This window comes from Dendrobates tinctorius, unplaced genomic scaffold, assembly GCF_039654945.1.
Source record: "Dendrobates tinctorius isolate UK_male_01 unplaced genomic scaffold, ASM3965494v1 ptg000120l, whole genome shotgun sequence".
Taxonomy (NCBI): Eukaryota; Metazoa; Chordata; class Amphibia; order Anura; family Dendrobatidae; genus Dendrobates; species Dendrobates tinctorius.
In genome coordinates, this window is record NW_027361788.1 from 27434153 (window position 1) to 27453089 (window position 18937).

Below are 18937 nucleotides of genomic sequence, written 5' to 3' on the forward strand. Positions count from 1 at the left end.
TCCCCTTTTTTAAGATGGCATCTTTTGTTTCATGTGCCCCTTGTCTTCCTGCCTTATAACTCCACCCCATACTCTAGTCTGTGCTAGAGTATTCTGCCTGTGTCCTGCTCCTGGTGGTTTCCTGGCTTTGTAGCTGCTCCTGCAAACCTGTGTGAATATCCTGCTCCTCGCTCTCTGAGATCCTGCTGTATTCATCTGTGCCAGTGTACCTCCTGCTCCTGACTGTTTGTGCTGCTTCCTCTGTGCCGCTGACCTTCACTTGCAATTGCTAAACACGTAAGCTGGTTGCTGCTCTGGTTCTGCTTTTGTTTAATTAGCTGCAAAGCTTGGGACTGCTCTGCTTAGTCTGAGACTACCTACCCAGGCCTCCCTGGATAATCTAACACCTTGTTTCGACTTGCTTATCCGTGCATGGACTAGACATGGACTTACTTGTTTCCAGCATTCTCAAGTTTAAACTGCACTTCACAGACTGTTTTGCTGTTTGCATGAGGTTTCCAACAGACTTATTAAGTTTTAGACAGTAGTTATTCTATGTGTTATGGACTTGAGTTTTCTCTGCACTTGTTTGAAGCACCGTGTGTTTACAATATAGACTTTTTCACCTACAAAATGTGTTCTGTAGTATCTTGCTCCACTCAAAAAGACTCCTGAGTCCTCCAGTATAACTATTACACCTTTTACACTGACACTATATACAGAGCTCCTGTGTATAATGTCATTGATCACAGTATAACATGTACAATATATACAGAGCTCCTGTGCATAATGTCACTGTTGATCACTGTATTACCTGTACACTGATACTGCATACAGAGCTCCTGTGCATAATGTCACCGGTAATCACTGTATTACCTGTACACAGACACTGCATACTAATTACAGATCTCCTGTATATAGTGGCTTTTATGGTGGTGATATTAGTATTGTATTTTTTATTAACAATCAATATTGTAGTATTCAGTCACTATGTGGTGGTAATACTGTATGTTCTCCAGCCATGGTGTGGTGGTATTTGTTCCGTGTATGTGGTATTATAGGTCTCTATGTGGTGGTAATATGGTGTCTGGTCATGGTGCGGTTGTATTTGTCCCTTGTATGTGATATTATTGGTCATTTTAAAAATTGAAAACTAAATTAAAATATTCCTAAATTCCTAAGTTGTATTGGATATTCTGACAAATGATTAATAGGATAGAGTAGAGTAAAGCTCGGCCAAAAGAATCTACCTTGTTGTGGTGGTGGCTTAAAAAATCTTTTGGCCAAAACAAAAGATGCTGGCTATATGTGTGATCTGGTGATGGGAACTGTTAATGTGTGATTGGTGATAAGTGGAGTTTTTAAACGAGAGAGTGGTGGGTGTTATGATTAGGTCACCGAGGAGGATAACTGGGGAATAAGCTAGGCAACAAGATGACCAGAAAGGTTGGTAACTTAGCGGAGTGCAGACCCATAAAACAAACAACACAACTAGAATTAGCCGTGAGACGTACCTACGATGCCCTAGACGCCTCGGCACAGCCAAAGAATTAACTAAGCTTAAAGCAAGAAAAGGGAAAGCTAAACTGCCCCGGAGTAGAACCCCAAAGGAATAGATAGACCCCTAACATATATTGCCGGTGAGACAAGATGAGGCACAAACACAGGCAGAAAATAGAGCAAGCAAATGGTGGGGCCCAAACTGTCTAGATAGGACAGGACAGAAATGATACTGTCTGCAATCACACACAAAACCCTAAGAAAAATCCAACACGTCTGATATGCAAAAATACTGAGGCCACACGACCTCTCCCCCAATAGATCAGCATTCTGGTGAGAACTGGAAGCAAAACAAAAGATACTGATATAACAGGGGACTAGCAATACTGAATATACTGACATAAGCTGTGGCATATAGAGCGGGGTCCAGCAAAGGACCAAGCGGGGAACAATGCTGAACCCACACAGCAAAGCAGAAAGCAGAGAAAGGCAAAACTGGATCAAATGCAAAAAGATTCCAGCAAACAAACAACTTACCTGAACGATGCAGGACCAAGCAGGGGGCAAGCGGACTTCAAAATGCACAGGAAGAAAACCAAATCACCAGCAACAACTGAAGGAAGCCTGCTCACTTAAATCTTCCCAGTCTGTAACACCTGACCTCCACTCCTCCTCTTCAGGTGATTGACTTCGGTCAACTCGACCAGCTCCATTACCCGCAGCAACCACCAGAGGGAGCCCAAACTCAGAAATCAGGTCAAAAGTGTTCACAACACGTGGGGCTGTGGACAGTTCGAGGGGTGGAGCCTGGGTGGAGTCTTAAGGGGGCCCAGAAAATTTTGCCAGTATGGGGCTCTGAAATTCCTAGTGGCAACCCTGATTAGGGCACCTGATACAATTAAAGTATATGAGTAAGTTGTGTAACTTTTACTGTTGAGGTTCCTCAAGGATCAGTCCTAGGCCCCTCCTCTTCTCTTTGTATACTGCCCCTATTGGTCAAACAATCAGTAGATTTGGTTTCCAGTACCATCTCTATGCTGATGACACCCAATTATACGCTTCTTCTCCTGACATCACGACAGCCTTTCTAGAAAACACTGGCGATTGTCTAAATGCTGTGTCTAACATCATGTCCTCACTATATCTGAAACTGAACCTGTCAAAGACTGAACTCCTTGTGTTTCCTCCCGCTACTAATGTACTTATACCCGACATTGCCATTTCCGTGTTCCGTGTTTCCACTATTACTCCCCAGCAACATGCCCGCTGTCTTGGGGTCATACTTGACTCCGAGCTTTCCTTTGTCCCCCACATACGATCACTGGCTCGCTCTTGTTATCTGCACCTCAAAAACATTTCTAGAATTCGACCTCTTCTTCCTTTTGACTCCACAAAAACTCTTACTGTTTCTCTTATTCATTCTCGTCTCAACTATTGCAACTCTTTTCTAATTGGTCTCCCTCTTACCAAACTCTCCCCCCTCCAATCTGTCTTGAATGCTGCTGCCAGGATCATATTCCTCGCCAATCGTTACACCGATGCCTCTACCTTTTGCCAGTCATTACACTGGCTACTCATCCACTCCAGAATCCAGTGCAAACTTATTACCCTCACCTATAAAGCTCTTCATGGCTCAGCACCACCTTCCATCTCCTCCCTTGTTTCAGTATACCATCCTACCCGCGCCCACTGTTCTGCTGATGACCTGAGGTTAGCATCCTCAATAATCAGAACCTCCCACTCCCGTCTCCAAGACTATACACGTGGTGCGCCAATTCTTTGGAATGTACTTCCCAGGTCAATACGATTAGTCCCCAATCCCCACAATTTTAAGCATGCCCTGAAAACTCATTTATTCAGACTGGCCTACCGCCTCAACACATTATCCTAATCTATCCCTATGGGGCACAGCCAAAAGTTTTTACCATAACCAGGTTTCCCGCATCATGTTCCCACATGCTTTATGCATCCATTAGCCCTCTGCATCTGTACTGTTACACACTTAACATATGGCTGGTCCATACAAACAGGGCATCTGTTACCACTCACCTTTCGTGTCTCCCTTTTTTCCCTCATAGATTGTAAGCTTGCGAGCAGGGCCCTCATTCCTCTTGGTATCTGTTATGATCTATGTGATTATTGTTATGCTGCAATGTCTATTGTCAGTACAAGTCCCCTCTGAAATTTAAAGTGCTGCGGAATATGTCAGCGCTATAGAAATAAAATTTATTATTATTATTATTAATTTATTTAAATATCAAGATACTTTTTTTTACTGAACAACCCCTTCAAATACCCTTTTAAAGGGAATCTGTCACCGGAAGTTGGCGGCCTATGTAAATGGCCTGTGTCTGGTCCGATGGGCGGTGTTTCTTCTTTTTTTTTCCACCCCATCCGTGGCCCCCGTCCGCGATTTTTTCCGGAATTCTAGTAGTTCTACACCATAGTTTGCGTGTGCGGAAAGCAATTTTGCTGTGGGCAAAGCCGAAAATCATTGCCGCGCATGCGCCGGTACACTATGTACCGGAACACAGCAAAATACTTCCAGGACATAGTGTACCGGCGCATGCGCAGTAATGATTTTCGGCTTTGCCGATATTTGTAATGTGGCGATGTATTGATGAATTTATATAGACTTTTATTACTATGGTTGTAAAACTGTGCTAAAATCCTTAAAGGAGTGTTTGTATAATCAAATTTACCAACACATAGTTAAGGTGGGGCAATGGGGGGGAGATAGCTGTCAGCCAGACAAATGGCCGTCAGTTTTCTCTCCAGACTCCACCATACAAAACCAGCCATAGGCCTCATTCACACTTCTGTTTTTTAAGCATATGCTTTATACATGGTTTTCACAGCTAGAACATTTTATAATAGAAGTCAAAAGGAAGGCTCAAAATACGCCAGGAAAATGCTTAAAGACAGGCCAGAAGGCGTTTTTGTTAGCGTCTTTTTTAATATTCTTTTGGTATTTTCCTGAGCATTTTTTTGTGTTTTGACCACCAGCATTTTTGTTAGCATTTCTCAACCATTTCCTGGTGTCTTTTCTTTTTACTGTAGCTTTTCCCGCATTGCACTGAGCCGCCACGCCCCCCCCATGCACCCCATCCTTGCCCTCCCAGAGACCAACAGCACCCTGCAATGATGTGGCTGAGCTGTTCTGTGGCTGCGCGCACAGAACCTGTGATGAGGTCACAGGAGGGGAGGAGTCAGGGTTCACCTGATCAGGGGCCTCCGTGTCTACAGGACTCTGCTGTGCTGGTTGTCATGGTGCTGGATGAGGTGAAGTTTCTGTGTGGGGTCAGGAGGGGTTAACAGTGTGGATGTAGCAGAGCCGCACGTGTACGAGGTGTATGGAGCAGACCCGCGCGTGTACGAGGTGTATGGAGTGGAGCCACGTGTGTACAAGGTGTATGGAGCAGAGCTGCGTGTGTACGAGGTGTATGGAGTGGAGCCGCATGTGTACGAGGTGTATGGAGTGGAGCCACGTGTGTGCGAGGTGTATGGAGCAGAGCTGCGTGTGTACGAGGTGTATGGAGCGGAGCCGTGCGTGTACGAGGTGTATGGAGCGGAGCAGCGTGTACAAGGTGTATGGAGCGGAGCCGCGCGTGTACGAAGTGTATGGAGTGGAGCTGCGAGTGTACGAGGTGTACGGGGGTGTTCAGAGCGGAGCTATGTGTGTACTTGGTGTACAGAGCAGAGCCGTGTGTGTATGGGGTATACGGAGAGGAGCCGTGTGTGTACGGGATGTACAGAGCAGAGCCAAGTCTTTACGAGGCACACAAAGCGGGCTTTTCCCACGGACACAGGAGTACATGGCAGAGCCCCGAGGAGCACTTTAAAACTCGCACATGACGGTCCACCGGAAGTGATGTGCTAGAAGCTGACCAGAAATTAGGTAATTTTGATTTTGTGACATAACCATGGAGGCACTTCAGGGAATGCTTCAGATCCATCACCAAGTCCCCTGACAGCGCGGACAGCAGGATTGCCTTGCAATCGGGGATGCCGGCCATGTGAGCGCATCATTATATGTCCTGCACCAGGAGGCTCAGGTGGGCATTACAATGGGAGCTGGGCTGCTATAGTATCTTTATAGAATCTTTCTTTATTTCTTTCTTTCTCTCTCTGTTTCTTTCTCTGTTCTTTCTTTCTTTCTCTCTGTTTCTTTCTTATTCTCTCTTCTGTCTTTCCCTGTCTTTTTCTTTCTCTCTCTGTTCTTTCTTTCTCTCTCTAATCTTTCTTTTTTTTCTTTCTCTCTCTGTTCTTTCCCCTCTTTCTTTCTTTCTCTTTCTTTCTTTCTTTTTCTTTCCTCTCTCTTTCTTTCTCTCTGTTTTTTCTTTCTTTCTTTACTTCTTTCTTTCTCTCTCTCTCTGTTCTTTCTCTGTCTCTTGCTGTTCTTTCTTTCTTTCCCCTCTTTCTTTTTCTCTGTTCTTTCTTTTTCTCTTTCTCTCTCTGTCTCTGTTCTTTCTTTCACTCTCTGTTCTTTCTTTCCCCTCTTTCTTTCTCTTTGTTCTTTCTTTCCCCTTTTTTTCTCTCTGTTTTTGCTTTTGCTCTCTGTTCTTTCTTCCCCCTCTTTCTTTCTCTCTCTGTTCTTTCTTTCTATCTGTTGTCTCTCTGTTCTTTTTTCTGTCCCCTCTTTCTTTCTCTTTGTGTTCTTTCTTTCTTTTTCTCTGTTCTTTCTTTAATTCACCTCTTTATTTTTCTCTGTTCTTTCTTTCCCTCTCTGTTCTTTCATTTGCTCTCTGTTCTTTCTTTCCCCTCTTTCTCTCTGTTCTTTCTTCTTTCTCTCTATTCTTTCTTTCTCTCTCGCTCTCCTATCTTTCTCTCTCTCTCTGACTAGTTGTGAAATGGGTGTGGTTGGGGCGTGGCCTAAAATTTGCAGCGGCACGCTGCGCGCGCCGCAGCCTTTGTCCCTCTTTCCCTTCTTCAAAAGTTGGGAGGTATGCACAAATCCTTAAAGTCAGTAGGCATGTTCACATGACTTGAATAAACGATTTTGATCCCCAAATTGGATCAAAATCGGATGTCTCAATTTTTAAGGGGTGGAAAATCTGTCTGCAAAAAAAATAAAAAAAAAAACAGATATGTCTGATTCTGATCTTATTTGTGAATCAAACTTACTCATTCCAGTCAATGGGTCAATGAAAAACAAATAGACCCTACATGTATGCCAGCCGTATTGCATATTAATGCTTTCCAGTTTTGTATTGTCTAATGAGTAGGAAAAACTTGGAAACTTTTTTTCTTGCATACAAAATAAGCAAATGCCGAACTGATGGTAAAAACAGGCACACTGACCAAAAAAAAGGATGAGTAACAGATAAAAAAAAACACCGATTAAAATTAATATGGTTTTCTTAAGAAAAATGATAAGCAAATGAGTTTGTAGGCGCATGTTAAACAGCTCAAATGAAAGCACAAACTGATGGTAATAGACTTTCTACCTGTGAATATTAACGATCTGCCCTCAGCGATGGCATTTCATGATGGCAAGTGAGAATCTACCATTCCAGGCTAACCCTGGACTAATGCAGAACTACAAGTTTTAACAGTTCCTGTCCTGGAGGAATTAGCCTAATTTCTAGGCCACCCCTTTAAGACTAAACATATTAGTACATTGCCCCAAGGGGCTTTTTTTTATTACCTGGTGCCGACACTTGATCATTGTAAGCTGTTCCATACAGGACGTAAACATGTCACAGAATACTATGGGACAAAGGTTATAGTACCTGGCAGTGCAACAAAGCACTCTCATGTACTGTACACTACAAGAAGTTCACAATGAGGCAGATCCCCATCCAATCCCCAGCAGTAGTTTCCAGAGGTGTGTATACAAGCAGGAGGAGCTGTGTGGATCAGTGTATGTGGGTGTTCTCACAGGAAAAGCATGATTCCTGATAATCACCAGCATGCCGATCATCAGAGCGTGATGGTCACCAATAAATGCTTGGCTATCAGCTGATAGCGAGAAGTTCAGTAAAAAAAAAGAGTTCAACAAAAAGTTTCATACTGACTTGGTTTAGAATCCAGTCCTGTTCCCCACAAAAGCTGGATCAAGGCATTGATCACTTCTGCAGCTGGGAGCCTGGGTGCCTCTTTTCCTTAGGCTTCTTTCACATGTCAGTATCTCCTGTATGTATGGTGACAGTTTCCACATGTACAAGAGACGCTTACACACATACACCCATTCAAATGAATGGGTTTGCACACGTCAGCGTGTGTGCATACACCATTTGTCCGTAGGCAAAACATGCTGACATGTCCTTTTTTTTAACAGCAGCAAAGTGTCCCACACACATGCACACTGATGACATATGGATGACATCCATGTGTCATCAGTGTGACACATACAGACACCTGGGAAAAAGCGGTATAGTTTGCATTGTTCCCAGGCGCCAGGTGCCGAAGGTAGCTCTCATAATTGTTGCTTGTTCTCTCTGATATCAGCGCAACCAGATGACAATGATGTGAGCTATATTCAGCACCCGCTCTGTACATCATGTATAAAATAAATGTTTTTGAAAAAAATGGCTTGGGCTTCTGCATAATTTTATTGACCAGCAGAGGGAAAGCCGACCGCTGAGTCAGCCCAAAAGGTTCCCAGGCTAGTAATTACAGCTCACACCCAGAAAAAATAACATAGTGTCCCCCTGTAATTTCTAACCAGCAAAGGCTAAACTGACAGCTGTGGGCTGATATTAATAGCCTGGAAAGGGGCCAGGGATATTGGTCCCCTTCCAGGCTAAGAACATCTGCCCTTAACCACCCCAGAAATGGCACCATCACTCTTCCTACTTGCCCTGGTGCAGTTGCAAGTGGGGTAATAGGGTTGGGGTTGATGTCAGCTGTTTTATGGCTGCTGACATCAAGCCCAGGGGTTAGAATGGAGAGGTATCTATAAGACACCCCCATTACTAACCCCATAGTCATATTGTAAAAAATACATTGTAGCATCGGCATCCCTGCACATTTCTCTCCTCCCCTGACAGGTATGTCAACTCGCTGACACGGTCCCTGTCCTCTTTCTTTGGCTGTGGAGCGCAGATGCCTGGGCATTATGCTTAGGGTGAACGTGCATGCTCCCTCCTTCTTAAAGGTGCTGCAAACACCATCCTAAAGTGTCTTGCACCTGCCTGTCAATCTATAAACCAGCCTGCACCTGCCGTGCTCATCCATACACTAGCCCGCACCTGCCGTGCCTATCTGTATACCAGTCATACCAGCCTGCACCTGCCAGTGCCTATCTGCACCCCAGCCTGCACCTGACAGTACTTATCTATATACCAGCCTGCACATGACAGTGCTTTTCTGTATACCAGCAGTACCAGCCTGCACTTGCGGGTGTTTGTTTGTATACCAGCCTGCACCTGCAAGTGCCTATATGTATACCAGCTGTACTGAGAAAACAGAGGATAATTCAGCTCACCCCTTGGTTGTTCATCTTGAACTTTCATCAATCCGAGCACAGACACGTCTTTGCCAAGACCAGTGGAAATACTTCAAAGGAAATAAGAGCCTCTCTGGACAATCCGCATGCGGTAGTCTGATCTGGACATGCTGTCAGTGATCAAAGCAGCTATGTAATTTTTTAATAGCACAAATAAAATATTTGAATGTTATTCCTGGAGCTGGACTTTTTTCCTTTGAAGTAATACCAGCTGTACCACTCAGCATCTGTGATACCTGTGTTCCTGCCAGCATATGCTGTACTTTGCTACTGGGCTGTTTCAGCTATCAGTCCCTTGGCGGTCAGCTGCCGTGTGTCCAAGATCAGTCCTGGAGTCCATCGGGAGCCAAGCCTAACCCCACCATTAGGTCTGTAGTGAAGGTGCTCACCTAGTGACACCTCTTCAGGCTGTCCTTGGACCACAGCATATTTGGTTCCACCACTTCAGGCCTTGGATTCTGCTGGTTCTCAGGCTTCCGCCATCTCAAACCTGTACTACAAGGTCTCCTGTCAGAAAGACCAGCAGTATAAAATCCTCTACCTGCAGACAGTAACCTGTTAGGCATTGCATTCCTGCAGCTGCACAGCAGGAATCCAGAGCCTTGCATCCAGTGGTCTCCCATTCTCCACTGACCGCTCAGGAGCCTGCACAGCAATCTCAGTGTCCCAGACGCTCTGCTCAGACCAGCTCTGTAGGACTGGTTGTTGCTGCCACCTCTGGGTTAGCAATAGCAGCGCAGGCTGTCCTGCAGCAAGCCACTCCAGAGGCTAAGTCCTCTCGTCCCGCTACTGGGCATGCTCACGAGACGATCTCCCATTGGAGATCGTGAGCAACATGCTCAGGTCCTTCTCCTGATCTGATTAGTCCATCTCAGAGATCTGGAAGGTCCCGGCAGCGCATGGCTTTAAAAGGCCCGCGTGGCCACTCGGCCATGCGCTAGTATAGACTCTTCTTGCTAGATGTGTGAATGGTGATGGATGTTTGATTCTGGTGACTGACTTATTAAGATTCCCCTCCCTCTGATATTGCGCATGTGGATAGGGAACCATAGAAAGAGTCAGCGCCAGTCAGTGGCATACCTTAGGCCACTGTTCACACTGCACCTCTACAATAGCGTCCGGTGGTGTCACGTCTCTCATGGCACTATCGCATAGCGGCTGTGTCTGTCGCCGCGCTGCATTCAGCAGCACTTACCGGCGTCCACAGTAGTGACGCCGCACGCACGGTAGGTCTAGACGGACACCGTCCCCTGTCTTGGACTCTGTCCTGTGACCTGATACCATGCATGCAATTTCGCTGAGACCTGTGAGTCTAACAGGCTTGGTGTTTATGTTTATGCTACAGCACCTCTGTGAGTTAACAGAGTCTGCTCTGCGCACATCGGGTGACGTTGAACCCGTGCGCATTATACCTCCATATAGCGTGTCTGCCATTGTCTAGCAGCGGTTTTAACATCTACTGCACGGTGGACCCCGGGCGGCGAACGCACTTTCTATTTTTTAATATTTAGTGCGTTCCGCCGTCCCTAACATTATACTAGCGCCAGGGTCTGGCTAGTAATGGCGGACTAACAGCAGCTGCGGCAGTACATTCGGCAGCTGGAGGGCAGGTTGGCGGCTCTCGAGAGTCCCACCTCAGCTGCAAATGCTACTGCGGCCGCTGTTCAGGCAGTCGCAGAGGCTGTCTCACGTATGCCCACGCTCACACCGGCACTGACATTATCCTGCCTCCCGCTGCCCGACAAGTTTTCCGGTGACAGCGCCACCTGTAGGGGGATTCGTGAGCCAGTGCTCAATTCAGCTTGAGCTACTGGCCGCACGATTCCCTACAGAGCGGGCTAAGGTGGGGTTTATTGTCTCTCTCCTGTCGGGCAGGGCGTTAGAGTGGGCTACGCCATTGTGGGAGCGTGTTGACCCCGTGGTTCTGAGCGCCGCTCAGTTTCTCACATCCATTAAGCAGGTCTTTTTGAGACCACGGGTCACTCACGACACCTCCCTCCAACTATGAGCCCTAATACAGGGGTCCCTCTCGGTCAGCCATTACGCCGTCCGATTCCAGACATTGGCTTCCGAGCTGGAGTGGCCTGATAAGACACTCGTCCCTGTGTTTTGGAGAGGGTTAGCGGAGCATATCAAGGATGCTCTAACAACCAGAGAGGTCCCCACAACTCTGGAGGAGTAGATTGCCATTTCCACCCGCATTGATCTCCGGTTTACGGAGCGCGGGCTGGAGCGTGCGCAATCCAGGCGAAGGGTTATGTTGGCTCCCACCTTCTCCGAGCTGCTAAAATTTCCCGCTCAGGAGCTGATACCTTCTGAACCTATGGACGTGTCTCACGCCGATTCCAAGCCACGTCCAGTGCGAAGCTCCGCACGTTGTTACCAGTGCCGGCAGTTTGGTCACTCGGCTAACACGTGTTCACTGCGGTTGAAAAAACGATCACGTCCAGTGGTCGTAGGTGGGGGTCTATCAGATATGAAACCTTTCTCTCCCAAACCGGTATTTCGTGGGACCTTAGATAGCGGAGCTTCCACCTGGGAGGCAGAGGTCACCGTGGATTCCGGGGCAGAAGGGAAATTTATGTCCTCGTCCTTCGCCCAAAAGCACGCTATTCCGCTGGTGTTACTGCCCCAACCCTTGACCATCAGGGTGGTTAATGGTGCACCTTTACCATCTCAGGTTACCCACCAGACAGCACCACTCGGGCTCTCAATCTCACCATCTCACCGTGAGATTTTGTCCCTGTTCATTTTGCCAGATGGCATCGACCAGGTGCTTCTCGGAGTTCCCTGGCTCCGTTGCCATTCCCCTCATATTGATTGGGCTTCGGGGAATATACTGGGTTGGAGCAAGGACTGTGAGGGAAGGTGCCTGAGGGGCAGTGTTCAGGTAGCCTCCACTGAAGTGCCCGCGGATCTCTCCGCGCTTCCCAAACCATACCACCAGTACACGGACGTCTTCTCTAAAGAATCTGTGGAGATGCTTCCGCCGCACCGTTCTTACGATTGTCCGATAGATCTATTGCCAGGCACGGAACCTCCTAGAGGCTGCGTGTATCCGCTATCACTCCCCAAGACAGAGGCTATGTCTCAATATATCCGGGAGAACCTGGCAAGAGGTTTTATCAGAAAGTCGGTGTCGCCGGCTGGTGCAGGGTTCTTCTTTGTGCTGAAGAAGAGTGGAGAGTTACGTCCCTGTATTGACTACAGAGGTCTCAACGCCATGACAGTTAAAAACAAGTACCCTCTTCCGTTGATCTCTGAGTTATTTGACAGGTTGCGAGGGGCCCGGATCTTTACAAAATTAGATCTACGGGAGGGGTACAACCTGACCCGCATTCACGAAGGAGACGAGTGGAAGACAGCCTTTAAGACCAGGGATGACCACTATGAATATCTGGTCATGCCCTTTGGCCTCTGTAATGCGCCTGCTGTCTTCCAGGATTTTGTTAACGACGTCTTCCACGATATGCTCTCTACCTCCGTGGTGGTCTATCTGGATGACATCCTCATCTTTTCGCTAGATTTGACCTCCCACCGGAGAGACGTCTGCAGGGTCTTCAACCGTCTGCGGGCAAACTCTCTCTTCGCCAAGCTGGAGAAGTGCCAGTTTGAGCAGGAGTCCTTGCCGTTCCTGTGCTACATCATCTCGGCACAGGGGTTGGCTATGGATCCTGCCAAATTGCAAGCGGTAATGGACTGGCAGTAGCCCCATTCACTCAAAGTGGTGCAGCGCTTTTTGGGGTTCATCAACTATTACCGCCAGTTCATTCCCCACTTCTCCACACTGGTAGCTCCTCTGGTTGCCCTTACTAAGAAAGGAGCTAATCCCAAGGCTTGGTCAGAACAGGTCTCCAAGGCCTTTTCGTCTCTGAAGACCCATTTTGCCGGCGCTCCCATCTTACACCATCCCGATGTGGATAAACCTTTTATCCTAGAGGTGGATGCTTCTTCCGTCGGTGCAGGAGCAGTCCTTTTTCAGAAGGATGCTCAAGGTCGGAAGCATCCCTGCTTTTTCTTCTCAAAGACCTTTTCACTGGAGGAGAAGAACTACTCCTTCGGGGACAGGGAGCTGCTAGCAATGAAGTTGGCCTTTTCCGAGTGGAGACATCTCCTGGAGGGAGCCCGGTTTCCCTTCCAGGTGTATACGGACCATAAAAACCTGGTCTATTTACAAACGGCCCAGCGCTTGAACTCTCGTCAAGCTAGGTGGTCGCTCTTCTTCCGCTTCCCCTTGCACTATCTGTCTGGAGAGAAGAACGTCCGTGCGGATGCTCTCTCTCGCTCGGTGGTTTCAGCGGAGGAAGAGGAGGCTGAGCCTTGGCTAATTCTCCCTACTGAGAGTTTCAGGACCGTGGCCCCAGTTGCTCTCGAGTCAGTGCCGCCGGGCAAGACCTTTGTCCCTCCTCAGCTACGGCCGGAGGTTCTCGCGTGGGCACACGCGTCCAGGGTGGATGGTCACTTCGGCAATAAGCGGACCACAGAACTCCTGGCAAGGTCTTATTGGTGGCCATACATGGCTCGGGACACGAAGGAATACATACAGGCATGCGTGTTATGATTGAGTCACCGTAGGAGGCAAAAACAGAAATGCTAGCTAGTCCTGAAAACCAGAGAAGTTGGCAACTATCAGATTGCAGACCCCTGAACCTATCAACACAACTAGCAGTAGCCGTGGGGGGTTCCTACGATGACCTAGACCCCTCGATCACAGCCGGAGAGATACATAGGCCTAAATGAAGCAAGATGAAAACACTTACACAGACAGAAAGACAGGCTGAGCAAAGACGGGGCCCAAAAACTACCTAGATAGGAACGGATAGGAAGGCTGCTGTCTGCAATCTGCCAAAACCCTAACAGAGACAAAAGCCAACAAGCTGATATAAAAAAGGCCCTGAAGCAACTAAGCTTCAAAAACTAAATCAGCACTCAGGTACTTTCAGAAGACAGAGCTCTAGGAACACTGCACACTCCAGCAGGGAGTGGCAGAATCCAAAAAGCAAGAAAAACAAAAACAAATCTTAGATGCAAAAAGGCAAAACAGAAAACTTAGCTTTAGGAGAGCAGGAATCAGACTGGTGTCCAAGAGTCCACAGAGAAATCACCCGCAGGGCAGAAAGGGCGTAGGCTGCCTTAAATCCAGTCAGTGACTCCACTCAGCCAATCGTCTTCATTAGTCCCAGGTGCCTGATAATCAGGCTCACTACCTTCCTTCACTAGAATAGGGAGTTCACCAGGCCTCAGTGACGGAGGGGAAAATGAACTCACAACAGTACCCCCCCCCTTGAGGAGGGGTCACCGAACCCTCAACAACGCTACCAGGGCGATCAGGGTGAGCCCGATGAAAGGCACGCACCAATCTTTTGGCATGAATATCAGAGGCAGAGACCCAGGAATTATCCTCCTGACCATAACCCTTCCACTTAACCAAATACTGGAGTCTCCGTCTAGCCAGACGGGAATCCAGAATTTTCTCTACCTCATATTCCAAGTTACCTTCAACCAATACAGGGTCCGGAGGTGCCACCTCAGGCACAACTGGCTCAACAAACCTCTTCAACAAGGACTTATGGAACACATTATGGATCTTAAATGTGACAGGAAGAGCCAAACGAAAAGAGACGGGATTAATAATCTCCAAAATCTTGTAAGGTCCAATAAATCTAGGCTTAAACTTAGGAGAAGCCACCTTCATAGCAATATTTTTTGATGATAACCACACCATATCACCAATCTTAAACTGGGGACCAATGGTCCTATGTCGATTGGAAAACCGCTGGGCCTTTTCCTGGGAGAGAGATAACTTATCCACCACTTGGTCCCAGATCCGGTGCATTCTCTCCACCACAGTGTCAACACCTGGGCAGGCAGAAGGCTCCACCTGCCCTGAAGAAAATCGAGGGTGAAAACCAAAGTTACAAAAAAAAGTTGACATCAAAGTGGCAGAACTAGCTCTATTATTTAAAGCAAATTCGGCCAAGGGCAAAAATGAAACCCAATCATCCTGATCAGCGGAAATAAAACATCTCAAATACGACTCCAAGGTCTGGTTTGTTCTCTCTGTCTGCCCATTGGTCTGAGGGTGAAAAGCAGAGGAGAAGGACAACTGAATTCCCAACTTGGAACAGAACGTCCTCCAAAATTTAGATACAAATTGAACTCCTCTGTCAGATACAATGTTCTCAGGAATCCCGTGCAAGCGAACCACCTGTTTCAAAAACAGAGGCACCAACTCAGAGGAAGATGGCAACTTAGGGAGTGGTACAAGATGAACCATCTTAGAGAACCTATCACAAATCACCCAAATAACAGTCATTCTTTGAGAGACCGGCATATCAGAAATGAAATCCATTGAAATATGGGTTCATGGCCTCCTGGGGACCGGCAAAGGCATCAACAACCCACTAGAGCGAGAACAAGATTTAGACCGGGAGCAAGTCCCACAGGACTGCACAAAATTCCTGACATCATGAGACAAGGTGGGCCACCAAAAAGAGCGACTCACCAGATCTCTAGTACCAAAAATACCTGGATGACCAGCCAATGCAGAGCAATGAACTTCAGACATCACTCTCTTCTTCCACTGGTCAGGAACATACAACTTTCCACTGGGGCAACGCTCAGGTTTGTCGTCCTGGAACTCTTGCAGAGCAAGTCTCAAATCGGGCGAGATGGCAGAAAGAACTACCCCTTCGCCTAAGATGGTGGCAGGCTTGGTCACCACAGGAGAATCAGCAAAGAAACTCCTAGAGAGGGCGTCAGCCTTGACATTCCTAGTTCCAGGAAGGAAAGAGACCACAAAATCAAAACGTGTAAAAAACAAGGCCCACCTAGCCTGTCTAGGGTTCAAGCGTTTAGCCGACTCTAGGTAAACCAAATTTTTGTGGTCAGTGAGGACCACAACTTGATGTTTGGCTCCCTCCAACCAATGTCTCCACTCCTCAAATGCCCATTTCATGGCCAACAGTTCCCGATTCCCCACATCATAGTTACGTTCAGATGAAGAGAACTTACGGGAAAAGAAAGCACAGGGATTCATTTTAGATGATACCGGATCCTTTTGGGACAACACCGCTCCTGCACCAATCTCAGAAGCATCCACCTCTACCTGGAACGGGAGTGAGACATCAGGTTGCCGCAGAACCGGGGCGGAGGTAAATCTACGCCTCAGCTCCTGAAAGGAAGCAACCGCCTCCGGAGACCAATTCAACACATCCGCACCCTTCCTGGTCAGGTCAGTCAATAGTTTGGCAATACTAGAAAATTTTGCTATAAATTTCCGATAAAAATTAGCAAAACCCAAAAACTTCTGGAGGGCCTTCAAAGAAGTGGGCTGAACCCAATCATAAATGGCCTGTACCTTGGCCGGGTCCATTTCAATAGTTGACGGAGACAAAATAAATCCCAAAAAAGAAATTCTCTGTACTCCAAAAAGGCATTTTGATCCTTTGACATACAGAGAATTCTCTCTCAAGATCCGGAACACAGTCCGAATATGTTCCACATGAGAATCCCAATCCTTGGAGAAGATCAAAATATCATCCAGATAGATAATCAAAAATTTATCGACAAAGTCTCGGAAAATATCGTTCATGAAGCACTGGAAGACAGAAGGGGCATTAGTGAGCCCAAAAGGCATCACCAGGTACTCAAAATGTCCCTCCGGAGTATTAAACGCCGTCTTCCATTCATCCCCCTGCTTAATGCGGATAAGATTATACGCCCCCCTGAGGTCAAGCTTGGTAAACCAGCAAGCACCTCTGACTCTAGAGAATAGATCCGAAATCAGGGGTAACGGATACTGATATTTAATAGTAATTTTATTGAGGGCACGATAATCAATACAAGGCCTTAAAGAACCATCCTTCTTGGCCACAAAAAAAAAAACGGCACCTAAGGGTGAAGAGGATGGTCTAATATGACCCTTCTCCAACGTCTCCTTAATATAGGACCGCATAGCCTCGTGCTCGGGTACAGATAAATTGAAGAGCCGACCCTTAGGAAATTTACACCCCGGGTTTAGTTCAATTGCACAGTCATAACTCCTATGAGGAGGCAAGGACGCAGACTCATTCTCACTAAATACATCATAGTAGTACGCCAAATAGTCAGGAACCTCATGCGACTGAGGAGAGGTGGAAAAAACCGGAGCCTCACTAAAGGTACACCGGCAACCCCAACTCACCACAGACACAGACTTCCAATCCAAAACTGGATTATGAATCTGCAACCAGGTGTTATGGAAATATATATGTATATGTATTTCATATAGATCTCACTTGCCTGCTATAGGCTATATACTCCATATACTGCTATATACTCATGTACTCTTATATATTCTTATATGCACACAGATACATATTCACAGTTTAAACCTTGTAACTAGTTGGTGGAAATGACCTACTGCCCCCCATGAGAGAGTCTGGGGAGCAGATGGAATCTTATGATAGCATTGTCTTGTGATATTTGTCCCAGATATAGAAAGAGGAAGTTTAGGCCAGATGGGCCAGCCGATATCAGAACATTGCTGACATTGTAAGACAAAGAGCAGTATATCATCTGACGCTTAAGTCACCTTAGGTCGATGCCCATATATGTTTATGCATTAAAACTGACCAATTAGCTAAGAAGTAAAGCCTCTATGTTAATCAGTAGCCACTCCTTTTCTGTACAATTGATAAAACCAAGTATATTCAATAAACTTCCAGAGTTTTGCTGGGAGGTATTGCTGCCAACCAAGTCTGGCGTCTTTCCTTCTTTGAGCGCTCAATAAGACTCTGTCTAATTAGGACAGGCTACAGTATGCACAGGGGTAAATCTACCCAAATCAAAAGTAAATCCATCCACAACACAGGGAAACCCCAGAACAACGGCATCATGCAGACCATGCAACACCAAAAATCTGCAATTTTCTTGGTGGTCTGGGGCGACCCGCATGACCAACTGGGTCCAAAACTGAGGTTTATTTTTAGCCAGAGGGGTAGCATCAATCCCCCTCAAAGGGATAGGCGTCTGCAGAGGTGTCAATGGAAATCCACAACGTTTAGCAAAATCCAAGTCCATTAGGTTTAGGGCTGCTCCCGAATCCACAAAAGCCTTGGCGGAAAATGTGGACAGGGAACAGATCAGAGTAATCGCCAAAAGAAACTTAGGCTGAACCCCACCAACAGAAAACGTGTGTGCAAAGCGTTTCTCACGTTTAGGACAAACAGAAATAACATGTGAGGCATCTCCACAGAAAAAACACAGCTTATTACGCCTTCTGAATTCCTGACGTTGCGCCTTAGACAAAACTCTATCACATTGCATAGGTTCAGACGTCTGTTCAACCGGTGGCAACACCTCTCGTGTAATCCTGCGTTCACGTAAATGCCGATCAGCCTGAATGGCTAAAGACATAGAATCGTCCAGACCAGAGGGAACAGGAAATCCCACCATAGTATCTTTTACGGCTTCTGACAAACCCTTCCGAAAGAGAGCAGCCAAGGCACTATCATTCCAGGTAGTAAGGACCGCCCACTTTCGGAACTTTTGACAGTACAACTCTGCAGATTCTCGACCCTGGTTCAATGCTAACAGGGTCTTTTCAGCCTGATCAATAGCATTAGGTTCGTCGTACAGCAACCCCAAGGCTTGAAAAAATGCGTTCACATTAGTCAGAATAGGGTCATCTGGATTCAAAGAAAACGCCCAATCCTGGGGATCGCTGCGCAGCAAAGAGATGACAATTTTAACCTGCTGCGCGGGGCTCCCTGACGAGTTAGGCTTCAAAGCAAAAAATAATTTACAATTATTTTTGAAACTCAAAAATTTAGATCGATCCCCAAAAAATACATCAGGTGTGGGGATCTTTGGTTCAACAGCATGTGAGCGAGCAAGATAGGCAGAAATTCCTCGCACTTCAGCAGCGAGCTGCTCCACACGATCAGACACTTGCTTTATCTCCATTGAGAGAAAAAAAAATTCCCCCTACGGCCTCAGAGATATAGAGGAAAGAATATACACACA

At 46.7% G+C, this 18937-nt stretch overlaps 1 protein-coding gene across 1 annotated transcript in view; it reads right to left on the bottom strand.

Annotated features, from left to right (window-relative positions):
• FPGS (folylpolyglutamate synthase) overlaps positions 1-7162 on the bottom strand; it is a 114974-nt gene extending 107812 nt beyond the window's left edge. The window contains exon 1 of the mRNA XM_073540948.1: positions 7127-7162. Coding sequence (XP_073397049.1) covers positions 7127-7162 — 36 coding nt within the window. The remainder of the gene's footprint in view (positions 1-7126) is intronic.
• Between the last annotated feature and the right edge of the window lie 11775 nt (positions 7163-18937).